Here is a 17586-nt window from a genome sequence, read left to right as displayed (position 1 = left end):
TATCTATAAAAGGCTAAGTTGACTTGTGCATGCACAATACATATAAAGCTCTCGCTGGCGCCAATCGCACGTGTGTGCTTTGATCTGTCATTGTCGATTGTGAATTTGGTTGACACTTCTATTATAAAGGGCAAATAGCGATACTAAAATATTTCTTCTAATTAATTTCCTTTCAATGTGCACAAATTTGTGCACCGGGCCACTAGTGATGTTATAAATATCCAAATGACCCTTGGCAGATAAAAGGTTTCCCACTTCTGATTTAGAATTAGTAATATGATCTGAGCAAAGTAGAGAAGGACACCAACCTTAAACATGCTGGTGGCCAGGTGGCAACAATATGACCTTCTTAACCAAGAATCCTAGCCAATTAAAGTTAATTGGGTGCTCTGCAGGGAAAAATTAAATCTACAGAAAACAAAAACTGGTGATTTAATACATAATGCTTTGTATAAGGGGGTAAGAGAAGATCATAGACATAGCCATTTAACATGTTTTGCACAGAGCTCAGTGTTCTGGGTGGCTAGTGGAAGAAAGAGAATTAACCATTTTGCTGAACACTCTAATCCAGTGGTTCTCAACCTTGGCTGCACATTAGAATCACCTGGGAATCTTTTTAAAATCCTGATTTCTGGGCCTCACCCCATAACAAAGAAACAGAATTTCCGGAGGATGAGGCCCAGAAATCAGGATTTTAAAAAGATTCCCAGGTGATTCTAATGTGCAGCCAAGGTTGAGAACCATTGCTCTAATCCATTTCTATAAATTACTAGAGTGCCTTTAATGAGCCAGTGGTTAAGTGGTGGTCACAATTTACACATGTGCTAAACTACAAAAGACTGTAGTGTGGGGAATCCTATCTTAGCTCTATAGCCCAAGCCAGTTTGGCTCAGTGGATAGAGCACTGGCCTACAGACCAAAGGGTCCTGGGTTCGATTCCGGTCAAGGACATGTACCTTGGTTGCAGGCTCCTCCCCGGCCTGGGCCCTGGTTGGGGCTCGAGCAGGAGGCAGCCAATCAATGTGTTTCTCTCATGTTGATGTTTCTCTCTGTCTTTCCCTCTCTCTTCCACTCTCCCTAAAAATCAATGGAAAAATATCCTCGGGTGAGGATTAAAAAAAAAAAAAAAGAATATTAGAGCCAAGTATTTTTCAACCTCCTAAAATATTTCGTTTAAAAATATGTTTTTATTGATTTTAGAGAGAGGCAGGGAGAGAGATAGAGAGATAGAAACATCAATGAGAAACAAATCAGCTTCCTCCCACAAGCCCCCACCAGGGATTGAGCTCACAACTTGCGCATGTGCTGTCCGGGAATTAAATCGTGACCTGCTGGTTCATGGGTCAATGCTCAACCACTGAGCAACACAAGCTGGGCACCATGTCATTATTTTCTATGTGCTATACTTCACAATATAAATCAAGTGACTATAAAACATGCTTTGGGTTTAATAACACCACAGTATCTAATCACATAGCACAAGTCATGTCTTCATATCTCTCTATATAAAGTCTAATATGCAAAGTGTCCCCTCAGGAGTTTGACCTACCGAGAGTTTGTTTGCTCACTATGCCATGTGCTGACCACCATGGGGTGGCATGAAATGAAGGGAGGCCCTGGCCACTGGCCGGTGGCCACTAGGGACCCTAACTGTGCACCAATTTCGTGCACTGGGCCTCTAGTTTAATATAACTGCTGATAAAAATCTGTCCTGCATAGTGTCATAAGTAACCTGGAAATATATTGTAGTGGGTTGAATGGTGCACCCCCCCCCCCAAAAAAAAAGATCTGTTTACATTCTAATTTCTAGAACCTGTATATGTTACCTTATTTGGAAAATAGATCTTTACAGATGTACATTTAAGAATTTCTGAGATGAAGGAATCATCCTGGAATATTGGGGGGAGAGGGAGCAATACAAGAATATGGCAGAGGGAGATTTGAGGCAGAAGAGGAGAAGGAGGCAGTGTGATCACAGAGCAGAGATTGGAGTGACTCATTGATCTACAAGTCAATTAACTGCTAACAGTCACCAGAACCTGGAAGAAGCAAAAACCAGAATCTCTCCTACAATTTCTAGAAGGAGTGCAGCCTGGCCAATTTTGGACTTCTGGCCTCCAGAACTGAAAAAGAATTTCTTGTTTTAAGCCTCCCAGTTTGTGGTAACTTGTTACAGCAACCCTAGGAAACTAATACACATATTTACCAAACAGAAGAACAACTTGAAGACTCCAGATAAAGAGACAGAAAAGCAGAGGCCAATTAAATCTGGCCTTTGTGCATGACTCTAGAAATACCAAACCTCCAGGAACAGGCGCTCTTTGAAGTCTGGGAAACTTGGGACCGTAAGAACACCAATCAACTCAGACCTATTTTTTTTAGACCTATTTTTTCTTAAGCAAATGAAGACTAAATCCAATGACTATTATAATTTTTCCCTTCTGCCTTTAGAGGGGGAAAAAAGCAGACTTATAAGCCTGATTTCAATTTCATAAGCTGACCAGATTAAACAGCATCAGATCCAAGGTTTCTAGAGATGCATCTTTACACAAGGCAGAGTCTGTCTTATCTTACTATAGACGTCAAATATCTCAAGCATGACGCAGAACATAAAATGTTAAAGAGGAGAGAGGAATGTAAGCTCAGTACTCAGGCAGATATCTTCAAAGTGATGTGAAATATACAGGGTGGGGCAAAAGTAGACTTACCATTGCTCATATAAAACAATATAATAAGCAATAATAGAAGAATAAATTGTGTTTTGCATACTCACAACTGTACACTACTTTTGCCCCAACCCTGTATTCACCAGCTGGCCTCATGAATCTGCTTCTGATAAGAAAAGGCATTTTTTAGGTTTTTAAAATGAATACAGCCCGGCTGTGTTGCTCAGTGGTTGAGTGTTGACCTATGAACCCCTTTTTAAAAATGTATTTAAAAAATAGAGACAAATAAAATAGCTATAGTGTATTCTGGTTAGAGGTGTGTGTGTGTGTGTGTGTGTGTGTGTGTGTGTGTGTGTGTGTTTAATGTTTTTATTGATTTCAGAGAGGAAGGAAGAGAGAGAGAAACATCAATGATGAGAATCACTGATCGGGTGTCTCCTGCACACCCCTTACTGGGGATTGAGCCTACAATCCCGGCATGTGCCCTGACAGGGAATCAAACCCTGACCTCCTGGTTCATGAGTCAATGCTTAACCACTGAACCACACTGGCTAGGTGAGGGTGTGAATTTTATACACATATAGTGGCACACTCACACACACACAATTTGTATATTATTTTCAGCAAGCAACCAAAGGACTTGTATGCATGCATATTAGCATAACCAATGGACACAGACACTGGGCCAGTGGGGGCTTGCCTGGGGTAGGGATGGGTGGGGGGAAGGGGAAAAAGGAGACTATGTCAAACTTTAGACAATAAAAAAAAGGGAAAATATAAAAGGATAAACCTAAAACTTAAAAAAAAGTTAACTGGCTGGGTAGGGTGAAAATAGGGAAGAGAGAGACAAAAGCTAGATCTCTCTGAATGTATTTTGTTTCATGGTTTGATGTTTGAACCAGGCAGATGTTTTAATATAGTTAAAAATAAAATTAAAAATCTTTAAAGGACCTGGCTGGGTGACTCAGTTGGCTGAAGTGTCATACCATACACCAAAAGGTTGCAGGTTTGATTTCAGGTTAGGGCACATACCTAGGTTGTGAGTTTGATCCCTGGTCGGGGTGTATATGGGAGGTAACTGATCAATGTTTCCTTCTTACACCAATGTTTCTCTCTCTCCCCCTTTCTCTCTCTCTCAAATCAATAAAAACATATCCTCAAGTAAGGATTTAAAAAAATCTTTATAGAAAGGAAAATGGGCCCTAGCTGGTGTGGCTCAGTGGTTGAGCATCGACCTATGAACCAGGTCTCAGTTCGATTCCTGGTTAGGGCACATGCCTGGGTTGTGAGCTTGATCCCTAGTGTGGGGTGTGCAGGAGGCAGCCAATCCATGACTCTCTCTAGTCATTGATGTTTCTATCTCTCTCTCCCTCTCCCTTCCTCTCTGAAATCAATAAAAATATATTTAAAAAAATAAAGGAAAATGGGTCCCAGGACAGACTACCTGAATTTGTCTACTGGGTTCACCACTTAATAGTTTGGGGCAAGTTATCTAAATTCTCTGCTACTCCTCTATAAAATGGGGATAATAATCACACTTATCTCAGAAGGATTGTTATTAAGGATTAAATGGGTGAATTTGCATAAATGGCTTAGCATGGTACTGGGCTCATGGTTACTGCTAAATAAAACCTGGCTGCAGTTATTTGATTATCATCATAGTCTTTAATTTATTTCTAAAAGCAGAAAAAAATATACAGCCGAGTTCTCCTATCTAGTCCATATAGTAAATGTTGATGGGGTAAAGGAGATCAAGGCTCAACCAAAACGTGCATGGTTTGGCTCCCAAAGACAGGGTTCCCAGGCAAGAGCTCCATTAGAAACTTTAACCAACGTTCTATAGGCCATGAGGTAATGCAGAATGTTAGGGTCGCCGAAGGAGGAACGCACGAGGCCAAAAGGGGTTAAAAATTATGAATTTATTAGGTCATCTGGATACCAGATAAGAAAAGGCCCAGATGGCACCAGCACCCAGGGATGGGGAGTCAGAGGTTTTAAAGGACTCTAGGCGGGCTTTTTCTGGGTGAATTCTTGGGGCAGGTCCAGATCCTGGAAAGGTCTGGAGGGGAAGGATAATGGTCTTAGCAAGTGGAATGTGGTCTCAGCGAAAGGGAATGTTGGTTGTGAAAGTGGTCTAAAGGTCAGTTCCCAGGGGAAGGGTATCGGTTTAATGATTTGATCAAACCTAACACAGAAACTTCACAAAATAAAACATGGTCATTTGTTGCTAAATTGAAGATTATGAACGAGGGATCTGGATACTGACATTGACCTAGGACTCCGTGGTCGGCAAACTGCTGCTCGCGAGCCACATTCGGCTCTTTGGCCCCTCGAGTGTGGCTCTTCCTAAGCCTTAGGAGTACCCTAATTAAGTTAATAACAATGTACCTACCTATATAGTTTAAGTCTAAAAAATTTGGCTCTCAAAAGAAATTTCAATCGTTGTACTGTTGATATTTGGCTCTGTTGACTAATGAGTTTGCCAACCACTGACCTAGGTAATGAAGTTGAGAAGTTTTACACGTTCTTAATTGTGTGCCTATTTTATATGCACTGGTAGTTTCCCCAAAAGTTCCTGAAACAAAAAGACTTTATACTTACCAGATAACTGCTCATTTATGGTCAAAGAGGGGATTCACAGGCTAACATACAGCCCAGAAACTATGCCAAATCCAACAGTGCATGCACATCTTGGCCTCTCAGATGCTTGCAGAAACAAAGGAGGCCTCACTATGAATTCAATTAGAATATCAATGCTTAACCTGCTAGAGCCACTAAATGAAAATGCCCTTTTACTGCTTTCATTAACATCTCTCAGTGGGCAGTTTCTTAAAGCACAGCTAGTCTGAACATTTCTGTGACTTTTTTTTAGAGGAAAAGCCAAACATTTACTTCCTGTATGACACAAAGGGGAACACTGTCTGGTCCTTGTGAACGAATCAGAAAGAGATTGATCAGTTTTGGTTCATAGCCACTTAAATCTGAAACTATACATAATTGACCACAAACAGATGTGTCATCCCCAAAGCACAAAGAAACAAAACAGCTGCAAACACGGTAACTATATTTAACTAAAGAGAGTTAACTTTAAGCGATTTTCTTAGAATTATACCATCTTAAGGCAAAATTTTCAGGTTATCTAGAAGAATCAATCACTCAGAGCTGAGAAAACCTAGAAAAGAATACAAGCTTATTCTTATAGGGTAACAAAGGTACCCAGTATTGTCAAGACGTTATGTCACACATTGATTTTTCCAATGAAGCAAAGCATATGTGATTTCTAAGTTTAAAACTTTAAAAATTATGCAAATATTTTTCATGGAAATAGTTTTCAAATGGGTGAATTCTCAAGTTTCTTATAAAAAAATAAATGGGACATTTTTGATAGCTATGGGCTGACATTAACTGGAACATCAATTGCCATGAAGCAATGTACTTTGGGGTTGCTTAGGTAGGTTGGATTATTCCTCCTACCCCGTACCAATCAGAGTTGTATGCATCCTGGTAATGGAGGAAAGGGAGTAACTGAGTTTGACTTGGAGATCTGGGCAGTTTTCACATAAGAGATGACATATGTGGTTTGCTTTGCAAGTTTCTTTCCCATCCTTCAATGTCCCTTCTTGTGCAATAAGTGTGTGTTTGCAAGCTTAGTGCTTTTTATCTTCTGCAGGCCAGAAAACAAAATAATCAAGCTTGTTAGAAAAACAGAGTGATGTAAACAGGCTCTATTTGAGGGTATTGCAGTGCTTTCTGCTGAGTTAAAATATATGAGCTTTCACTCTGCTGCTATGAAAGTTTGGGACATAAGAAGTGAGACTCTGAGCTTACAGCTGATATGCAGCCAATCCTTTAAGATAGGTTCATATGTTTTATAGACCAGTAAGACTAATAGGTGAAAATATCCTGGCTCTGAGAAAGAATGGAAGACTTCTTAACAAATTCAAATTGGTCATATAGTACTATGTGTTTTTTTAGGGCAACTTGTTTTTTAAAAACATCTTTAATAGCATGGATCCCTTTTAAAAATATGTTTTTAATGATTTTTTTTAGAGAGAGAGGAAGGGAGAGGGAGAAACATTGATGAGAGAGAAACATTGATCAGCTGCCTCCTGCACACCCCCTACTGGGGAATTGAGCCCACAACCCGGGCATGTGCCCTGACCAGGAATTGAACCATGACCTGCTGGTTCATGGGTCAATGCTCAACCACTGAGCGACACCGGCCAGGCAGCATGAGCCCTTTTGAGAATCAAATGAAGACTAGTAGCCTGAAAAAAAATTACAGATAAAAACATACCCTTAAAAGTCTTCATACAATTTTTAGAAGGTACTGAAGCTCCTGAACCCTACATGGGATTCACACACCCCTAGGAAACTCTTCTCTAGAGGAGAAATCAGGGAAAGGCATGTACAGGAATCTCACCAAAGCACTAAACATCAAAGACAATATGTATCTATTAATGCAGCCAATTATGGCCCAGAAAAAATCATTTATATTGCATTTCAATCACTAACACCCAGTAAATAGACAAAGTTTCATCTTGGACCTGTAGAGGGTCAGAAAGAAGAAACCCATCCTTATAGGAAAAAGAAGGCAGGGAAGGCATCAAATTAATTTTTTTTGGTGAACCCATTAGAGAGAGGAGTCATAGGACAAATGGCCAACTCAGAGACAGGCATGTCTACAGGGTGACAAAGGGTAGGAGCATTTGTTTACCTAGGGCAGAAGCCACAGTAGGAACATTAAACTAGAAATTGTGATGAATTGCTGGGGCCACATGGGGACTACTGTGAGAGTAGGACATTCCTGGGGCTGTACCCATAGGAGGTTTCCACCCTCTTGTAGGCTTCTTTAGACACCCAACCTAGCTCTCCTAGGGAAGATGGGGGAAAACCTGGAGAACTGCTCCCCTAGTGGTGTTGTCGAGGCCCCTGGCTCCTTTACTGAACAAAAGGCTTCATCTTCAGGGGAAGGATATCAAGTGAGGGCACTGGTATCATTTCATCAGTGCTGGGGGGAAAGGAAAAGCACCCAGACTCAGCCTCCCTGTGTGATCTAAGGGAGAAGCCAAGCCTTCATTTACAGGAGGAAGAACCTCAAGGACATAGACTGAGAACACCAGAGGATACCTGCTGCAGGTAGACAGGGGGAAATGGGATGGGATCCAAAAAGCCCTACCCCTTAAGTCCACCTCCCCCATCCCACCCCCAGACTCAGGACCACTGTGCCATCCAAAGACCAAAGAACACCATCCCTCCCCCATGCCCTACACCACCATGCTAATGCCTCCAGTGATAATAGTGGTTTACAGCTAGGAGAGCTGCAAAAGGTAATCTCTCTGAGGACAAGCACAAAGGGAAGGCTCAAAGCCAAGGTCACTAGAGGAATTCAAAGTCTCTGGTACCCTCATACACTGCTGACTGGAGTGTAAACTGATGAAACCTATTTGGGCAAAAATCTGGCATTCCCTCATATGGTTAAATAAATTTACCATATAGCCCATTACCATATTCCACACCTGGTGTTACTCATGACAACTGAAAACATAATGTCCACAGAAAAATTTGTACATGAATGTTCATGGCAGTGTTATTCTTAACAGTCTAAAAATGGAGACAATCCAATTGTTCATCAACTAATGAATAAATAAAATGTGATATATCTATACAATGGAATATCATTCAGTAATAAAAAGATGAAGTGCTGATACATGCTAAAACATGGATGAAACCCCAAAATGTTATCCAGAATGAAAGAAGCCAGACACAAAAGGCTATATATTATGCTTCCATTTATATCAAATATCTAGAATAGGCAAATCCATAGACAGAAATTAGATTAGTGGCTGGCAGGGGCTGGGAGTAGGCATTGGGGAATCACTACTAATAGGTAAGAGGATTTCTTTCTGGGGTGATGAAAAGGTTATAAACTTGGATTGTGGCAATGGTTACGTAACTCTGTGAATATACTAAAACCTACTGAATTATACACTTTAAATGGATAAATTGTATGGTGTGAGAATTATATTTTAAAAAGATGTTTAAAATGTTTTATTCAAAAAGGAGATTGTTGGGGTGTCCATGGACATTACCTGAGAGGCCCTGACGTGCACTCCCACCCAGTAATCACAAGGTGCCCCTCCTCCTCAATGTGATATCAGCAGAGACTGGGTAGAGAGCCTGACTGTCACTATAGCCCATCAGTAATGTGGTACCCTTACCACAGGGGTCCTCAAACTACGGCCCGCGGGCCACATGCAAATACAAATACTGTATTTGTTCCCGTTTTGTTTTTTTTACTTCAAAATAAGATATGTGCAGTGTGCATAGGAATTTGTTCATAGGTTTTTTTTAAAACTATAGTCCGGCCCTCCAACGGTCTGAGGGACAGTGAACTGGCCCCCTGTTTAAAAAGTTTGAGGACCCCTGCCTTACCACCACCACCACCCCTGCTATCAGGTAGGCAACAGGGCGTAAGGAAAGTTATGAATAACCCTCCCCCTTTCCCAGAGAGATAACAGAACTAGGCTAACAGCCTAGGAATTCTGCAACTGGTGATAAGAGTCAGCACCCCTCTTCCCCCACCGGCCTGGTTATTATGGAGGCCTGATAAAACAGGTTTAAATAAGACTTAGTGTCGGATAACATAATTCCAAAAGAGTCCAGGATACAATGGAAAGTCACTCATCAAACTAAGAACTGGGAATGAGAAGAGACAATAGACACTAACAGCAAGATGACACAGATGTTAGAATTATCTGACAAGAATTGTTAAAGCATCCATCATAAAAATGCTTCAGTGAGAAATTACAAACACTTTTGTGAAATGAATAAATTGAAAGTTTCAGCAAAGATATCGAGGATATAAAGACTAACCACATGAAAAATTTGAAATGGAATAATTTAATAACTCAAACTCCGGGGATAGGCTCAATAGAAGAATGGAATTAACAGAACAAAGAATAAGGGAATAAGAAAAATTATGCAATCTGATCAACAGAAACAATATACACTGAAAAAAACCCTGAAGAGTCTGAGGGACCTGTGGGAAAATAACAAAAGAGATAACATTCATGAAATTGAAATCCCAAGGAAAGGAGAAAGAAGGTGGAACTGACAAGAATAGTTGAAGAAATAATGGCTGAAAATTTCGCAAACTTTACATAAGATATAAACCTAGACTTAAGAAGCTGATCAAACACCGAACAGGATAAACCAAAACAAATCTATGCCCAAGAACACAACAATCTAACTTTGGAAAACAAAAGACAAAGACAAATCTTGAAAGCAACTGGACATGACTGATTACCCGTAAGGGAGCAACTATTTGAATGACAGCAGACTTCTCAAATGCTGAAAGAAAAGTGTTTCGAAGCAGAATTCTATATCAGTAAAAATATTCTTCAGAAACATAGGTGAAACCTAGACATTCTCAAATAAAAGAAAATTAAAAGAATTTATCACTAGAAGACTTACCCTAAAAGAGTGGCTAAAAGAAATTCTTCAAACAGAAGGTAAATGAACAAAAGGAAAGTTGGAACATCAAGAATAAAATAATAGACTATCCTCTTCTTGAGTTTTATAAATAATTTTTGATGGTCGAAGCAAATATTCCAACAATGTTGAATGTAAAATTCTGTGTATGTACAGAAACTATTTAAAACAATTATATAATAAAGGTAGGGGGTGTAAATGAACCTAAATGGTGGTAAAGTTTCTATATTGTTCTATAATATCTGGTTCTCTGTTTTATAACAGCACGTAAAATATAAATGAAAAAATTTGCTCCCAGGCGCTCAATTCCCCTTATGCCTTGCAACAAAAGACTTATTCTCACTGACCTAGAAGCAACAGGTCTTAAGAACCAAAGCTCTTGAGCCATTCTATGTTCTAGGACTGGCTGTCCTCAGTAGGAAAGTAGCAAGGTTTCTTTGTCGCCATTCTGTAGTCAAGGCCTCCTTTGGAGAGATAGGGAATTTATTCTGCTCCTGTTTATGTGCATTTTTTCCTAAGTTTTTCTGTCTGACACAGACACATATAAACACACTCTGATATTCTACTGAGCCTAGAAAGATCCCTGGCAAAAGATGAAAATGGAAAGTGACCTCTGAGAAAGGGAGAGAGAGATGCTCACTCTGGCTTACACCCTAAAGCAATGTTCCCCACTCCCCCAAATGGGGGCAGGTAGAACCTGTGACTTGCTTCTAATCAATAGAATGTAGCAAATGGGATGGGATATCACTCCCATGATCATGTTATGTTACGTAAGACTCAGTCTTAGCAGACTGGACCAAAAACACTTTCCCCTTTGAAAAAGTAAGCCGCCATGTTTTGAGAGGATGTATGGAGAAGGCCAAATGGCAAAGAACTATAAGCAGCCTCCAGGAGTGGAGGGTAGTCCTCTGCCAAAAGCTAGCAAAATAATCCAGAGACCTCAGCCCTCCAGCTACAAGGAGATTAATTCTCCAAACAATCTGAGAGAGCTTGGAAGCAAATTCTTCCCTAGTCAAACCTCCAGATGAGAACACAGCCCAGCCAGCACACTGACTACAGCCTTGAAAGACCTTGAAAAGAGAACCTAGGCACACTGTGCTCAGACTCCTGACCCACAGAAACTGAGATAATACATATGTACTGCTTTGAGCCACTAGTTTGTGCTAATTTATAATGCAGCAATAGTTAACTAACACACCCTCTTTTCCTTTGCAGCCAAGGAAGTCTATTCGTAGTAGAAGTGAAGATATGCAGGTCAATTTCTCATTTAATTATCACAGAGAAAAAGTCTACAGGACCCACTAAACCATTACCAAGTACAGCTCTGGCACTTTGCCCTTGGGGCAGAACATGACCGATCTCACTAGGAGTAACACATTCTTCTTGGGCTGTCAGTGTTCTGAAGGCTGTGAGGACCCACCACAGCCCAGATCTCCAACCTGGTCAGTCATTCCCTTCTCCATCCACAACTTCCTCATCTATCCCTTCCTGCACTGCCTCCCATCTACCAACTTAGCTTTTTACAATGATAGGCCAGATCTTTGGGTCCTTCCCAATTCCCCAAGTCTAGCTCCCTTTGACTTCTTGGCTAAGGGGAAGCTTTATATTCTAAAGCCAGGCATTTAAGTGTAATTGCCAAAATGAAATCACAGTGTGATTACTGTTTTCCCAAAGGATAAAAGAGAATTGAATCTTTCTTAAAAAACAAAACAAAAACTCATCAGAAACAAGCCTTCCATTGGCACATAGTTTACTCCTTTCATCTCCAAGACCTGGGTATTGTAGGTATGTAGACAGAAGGCAGCTATTTTTTAAGTCTAAAAATTGAATATCTGATCTCACCTCAGCAGATTTCTTGTGCTCATTTGGAATTTTTGACTTGTTCCTATACCTTGAGCCAGTAAAAGAAGTAGAAGGACCTGCAAAAGATAATTAGAAAAAATACAGAGACTTATTACCTGCTAATATAACTAAATGCCATCCAAGAGAATATAAAAGATATGATGGAGAAGAACATAGTAATCTCATACATAACACTGAAGAAAGTTAAATTACAACCAAAAAAGCCCATGATGGAGTTTAATGACATTTATAGGTGACCTCCCAGTGTGCAAAAGCTTCAACAATGCTAATGCTGAGGAGATTTGATTTGGTATAATCATACCTTATAACATTTTGGAATAACATGATTCATGTTCCACCTGGAGAAAAAATATCTGCAAAAGCAACTGGTAAAACTAAAAATGTAGAACAAGTAATGTATATATCCTTCAGCACTTCCCCAAATGCTATTGTTAATAAGGTTGTTGCCTTTTACAAATGATGACTCATCCAGTCAAACATTTAGTGCCTGAGCTGTAATTAGAATTGTAGGGCCTATAATTTACGCTCTTATACTTTTCTTCCTTTCTAAAAAAGCACTGTTAAATCATTATTTGATTTGGCATTTCTTTAGGTTAGTGAAAAGTGAAAAACAAATGCTATATGCCATATAAAACCAATTTTCCCACCTAACTTATCAATTTCTAATGAAATTTAAATGAAAAAAAATGGTACCCCAAGCTTTCTTTCCTAAAAACGTTATTTTTTAACCACTGAAGAAAGATGAAACAGGTGGTCCTCAAGTCAAAGAAGAAATCCTTTAGGAGTATAGATACAGGGGTTACCAGCCGTTGGCTGGATCTACTCACTGCCATCTGAACTGTCACTGGTGCTGAAAGTTCTACGACGCTTCATTTTGTAGCATCCTGGGAAAGAGAACAACACTGAATGAAACAGTACACACACACACACACACACACACACACACACACCCCAAAAGACAATCAACACTTTCCTCCAGATCCCAAGAAGCAGCAGCAGGCCAATCATACAAATCAAATGATTTTTGTCAAGAATATTCTCAAATGATCTAGAGCAGCGGTTCTCAACCTGTGGGTCGCCAACCTGTGGGTCGCGACCCCTTTGGGGGTCGAACAACCCTTTCACAAGGGTCGCCTAAGACCATTGGAAAACACATATAATTACATATCGTTTTTGTGATTAATCACTATGCTTTAATTATGTTCAATTTGTAACAATGAAAATATATCCTGCATATCAGATATTTACATTACGATTCAACACAGTAACAAAATTACAGTGATGAAGTAGCAATGAAAATAATTTTATGGTTGGGGGTCACCACAACATGAGGAACTGCATTAAAGGGTCGTGGCATTAGGAAGGTTGAGAACCACTGATCTAGAGTGATGAGAGAAGAATACCACCAAATTCTCTAATACAGTGTGTGTCAAAGACTGGGTGAGGACAGATATTAGCCTTAGGAGGAAGTCCATGCAGCAGAGGATGAACAGCATAGGATTGGCTGGAGTTTCAGATGTGGCCACATGACCAATGTCCACCCAAACAGAGGGGGCAGGCATGGGGCCCTCACAAGCCAGGAGGAGCAGAAAAGGAAAAGGCAGTAGCAAAGGCAGAACTGTCAAGAGCCAAGGTTGAAAGGCATGAGACATGATTGGCTGAAGAAAGAACAAGGGAAGTATGTCCCATCTTGAAGAGCACAACCACACTGCTCTTCTACCTGCCTTTTCTCCCTCTTTCTCACTTTATCTCTGTCTCCATCCCCCAAACAACTGGCCAAATTTAAAATTACATCTACACATGTACTGCAAGGAATGCTATAGAAAGCTCCTATTTGTCAAAATACATGATGCTTTTGACTAAAACTTCAATTAGGACAAGTGTCTTTCCTTATGTGTGTAGCCAATGGCAGATAAAAAAGTGGCCCCATCTTTCTAGAAACACTCCAGCACTAAAATGTAGGAAAAAAGGAGGACACAGATACATCAAGTCACAAAGGAAGTGCTCAAAATATAAACTAGAAAAGACAGTGTATGTATAGTCAGTAACTGACATTCCATTATGTGCCACAGTATACAAAATGCTACTAGGGCCAATCATGATTCCACAAGGGATAATTGGCATGACAATGTGAAGAGCTACATGGACCCACCCCTCAGTGAAACCGGTGAAAATTATGTTAAAAAGAAACAAAAACCCACTAATTTAAAATCTAAGCTCATACAGCAAATGAAGAAGCATTTGTCAAAGGAAACCTACTAAAACTCAGTAAGTAAAGTAAGACTCTATAGTATTTGGGCCTAGACCAGCCGTGGGCAAACTACGGCCCGCGGGCCGGATCCGGCCCGTTTGAAATGAATAAAACTAAAAAAAAAAAAAAAAGACCGTACCCTTTTATGTAATGATGTTTACTTTGAATTTATATTAGTTCACACAAACACTCCATCCATGCTTTTGTTCCGGCCCTCCGGTCCAGTTTAAGAACCCATTCTGGTCCTCGAGTCAAAAAGTTTGCCCACCCCTGGACTAGACCCATTCCCTTTATCCTCCATCCCAGCACAGATGTCAGTCACACCAGACTGGTACATCTAAGAACACAGAGCTCCCTTTGCCCCAGCTCCCAGCTGCAAGGCTTTCTTCCTGAGAGGGACAGGACATCAGCATTTCTTATCCTGTCCCCAGCTACCTATTGCTGAGGCTACGTTCCAGAAAACTGTGGCAGAGAGGTGAGGGCTCACTTCTTCCAGGTGGCCCCCACTCCTGGGATGGAGGCTATGCCTTGGGTATGGTGGAATGAGGGTTCTACATTAGTAGAGGCAAACTTAGGAGGCTTGGGGATGCCACTCAGAGGGAAATACATAATTGTCCCCACCCCCTGTACTAGAGCTGTGGCTCAGAGATTTTACCTAGTGGGAGAAGCAGGTCATAGAATAGAGGGCTCCAAATCTTGCCCCAGTGGTAATTACTTCATTTGTAACAGAGTGTGGAAAAGTTGTTCATGCCTAGGTTGGCTAGCAATGCTGGACAGAATCAGGGAAATAGAGAGCTGGAAGGAACCATTCTGAGTTCGGAAGCAATCTCAAACACTGATCGTGGGAACTATCCCTTCAAAGGAGCCCTAATTTGAATGGATCAGTTTGTGGAGCAATTTATACCCCTGGGCATTATTAAAAACAACAGAGCAATCAGCCAGCAATTAGTGAAAACTTAATAGCTGGGTGTGGTCAGGGGAAGAGACAAAAAGAGCCCTGCCAAAAAATACTATCATTCCAGGATAACTGTGGGCATACCAAAGGCTGTACCCTTAAGAAGCAACAACAAGACTTCACACTGCAGGGCAAAAGGGAGGAGTAAATAGACTTCATTAAAATAATCCAGATAGTCACTAAAGTAAAGAAGGAAATAATAATAAAGAGCCCAGGGTGGTGGTGCCAGTACCCAGAGTTACTACATTATATTATCTAAAATGTCCAGTTTCCAACAAAAAATATGATATGAAAATAGGAAAGTATGACCTATACCAGTGGTGGCGAATCTTTTGAGCTTGGCATGTCAGCATTTTGAAAAACCCTAACTTAACTCTGGTGCCGTGTCACATATAGAAATTTTTTGATATTTGCAACCACAGTAAAACAAAGACTTATATTTTGATATTTATTTTATATATTTAAATGCCATTTAGCAAAGAAAAATCAACCAAAAAAATGAGTTCGCGTGTCACCTCCGACACGCGTGTCATAGGTTCGCCATCACTGACCTATACACTAGCCAAAAGGCAAGTGACAGAAAATGCTTGTGAGAGCAAACACATGTCAGATTTAATAGGCAAAGACTTCAAATTAATCATATAAATATATTCAGAGAACTAAAAAAAATGATTAAAGAAATAAAGGAAGGTAAGAATATCATCCCAGCTGGTGTGACTCAGTGGTTGAGCATTGACCTATGAATCAGGAGGTCATGGTTCAATTCTAAGTCAGGGAACATGCCTGGGTTGTGGGCTCAATCCTCAGTGTGAAGCCTGCAGGAGGTAGCCAATCAATGATTATCTCTCATTCGTTGATGTTTTATCTCTCTCTCCCTCTCCCTCTCCCTTCCTCTCTGAAATCAATAATAAAAATATATTTATTTTTAAAGGAATATCAATAAAGAGATAGAAAGTATTTTAAAGAAACCAAATGGTAACTGACACTGAAAAGTAAAATAACTACAATAAAAATTTCACTAAAGGGGTTCAACAGTAGATCTGAACTGGCAGAAGAATTAGCGAACTTGAAATACATCAGTATAGATTATGCAAGCAAAAGAACAGAGAGGAAAAAGATGAAAATAAAGCCTCACAGAAATGTGGGACACCATTAAGTGCACCAACATATATGTAACAGGACTACCAGAAGGAAAGGAGAAAAAGCAGAAAAAATAATGGCTGAAAGATTCCCAAATTTATTGAAAAACATTGATTTGCATTTCCAGGAAGCTTGGGGCCTCTGGCGTTGGAGCTTGAGGGCTGCCACCCCAGTTTCCTGTGCTGAGTCATTCCCTCACACTGCAGAGGACATCTTTCTCCAGTGAACCTTTGCTATCCAGGCAGTTTTTCCCTGGGTGGGAAAGGTAGTTGCCCCACCCTTTTGGAAAACCTCTCACCCCACCCTGTGGTCCATAGCTTGAGGCTAATCAAAACTGAGTGTCAATGGGACCGCAGGCAGAGGCAGGCAGAGGCAGGTCTCTGGAGGCTTTGAGTCTTTGCCTGATCTAATCTGGGGCCCTGGGCTAGGAAAAGCAGACCCTGGTATATATTTTGGTCATTTCCAAAGGCACCCAGCCCCAGAAGAGGGAGCCACAAGCTGTGGATTGCTTCTAGCTTCACACAGGGCATTCAGAGCCAGTCACAAACAGCATCTGACATTGTCCTGCACTAGAGACTTGGATTCGTAGCAGATTTACCTAACACACAGACTCAAAACCCAAATAGGCATCCAAAGTGGGGAGATAAAAAACAAGCCCCAAAGAAAGAACAAGAGAATTCTCCAAAAGAAGAGCTAAATGAAATGGAGATAAGAAATTTATCAGAACCCGGAGGGTGTGGCTCAGTGTTTGAGCATCAACCTATGAGCCAGGAGGTCACAGTTCAATTCCAGGTCGAGGCACATGCCTGGGTTGTGGGCTCGATCCCCAGTGGGGGGGGGGAGTGCTGGAGGCAGCCAATCAATGATTCTGTCTCATCACTGATGTTTCTATCTCTCTCTCCCTCTCCCTTCCTCTCTGAAATCAATAAAAAGATTAAAAAAAAGAAATTTATCATAGAGTTCAAAATAATGATGGCAAAGATGCTCAACAGCTGGAATGTTGCCTCTTCTAAGCCCAGCCTCCTCTGCATGACCTTCCAGGCCTATAGTATTCTGGCTCCAATCTGTCATGCCTCAGCAGTTGTTGCTCTTCTGCCTCCTGCACATGCTCTGCCCTATGTGATTCCATGAACACATCATCTTGTTTCATACTTGCCAACCTTGGCACGGGCCTCTTCTGTCTACAGTTCCCTTCCTGTTTATCCTGGCCAGCCCAT

At 40.7% G+C, this 17586-nt stretch overlaps 1 protein-coding gene across 1 annotated transcript in view; it reads right to left on the bottom strand.

Annotated features, from left to right (window-relative positions):
• JADE3 (jade family PHD finger 3) overlaps positions 1-17586 on the bottom strand; it is a 72334-nt gene that overhangs the window by 31365 nt on the left and 23383 nt on the right. The window contains exons 2-3 of the mRNA XM_005870985.2: positions 12851-12907; positions 12003-12079 (exon numbers count right to left, since the gene is read on the bottom strand). Coding sequence (XP_005871047.1) covers positions 12003-12079; positions 12851-12896 — 123 coding nt within the window. The 5' untranslated portion in view covers positions 12897-12907. The remainder of the gene's footprint in view (positions 1-12002; positions 12080-12850; positions 12908-17586) is intronic.

Source organism: Myotis brandtii, unplaced genomic scaffold, assembly GCF_000412655.1.
Source record: "Myotis brandtii unplaced genomic scaffold, ASM41265v1 scaffold327, whole genome shotgun sequence".
NCBI classification, from domain to species: domain Eukaryota; kingdom Metazoa; phylum Chordata; class Mammalia; order Chiroptera; family Vespertilionidae; genus Myotis; species Myotis brandtii.
The sequence above is the reverse complement of the archived record's forward strand: the minus strand, read 5'-3'. Positions and strand labels throughout refer to the sequence as shown.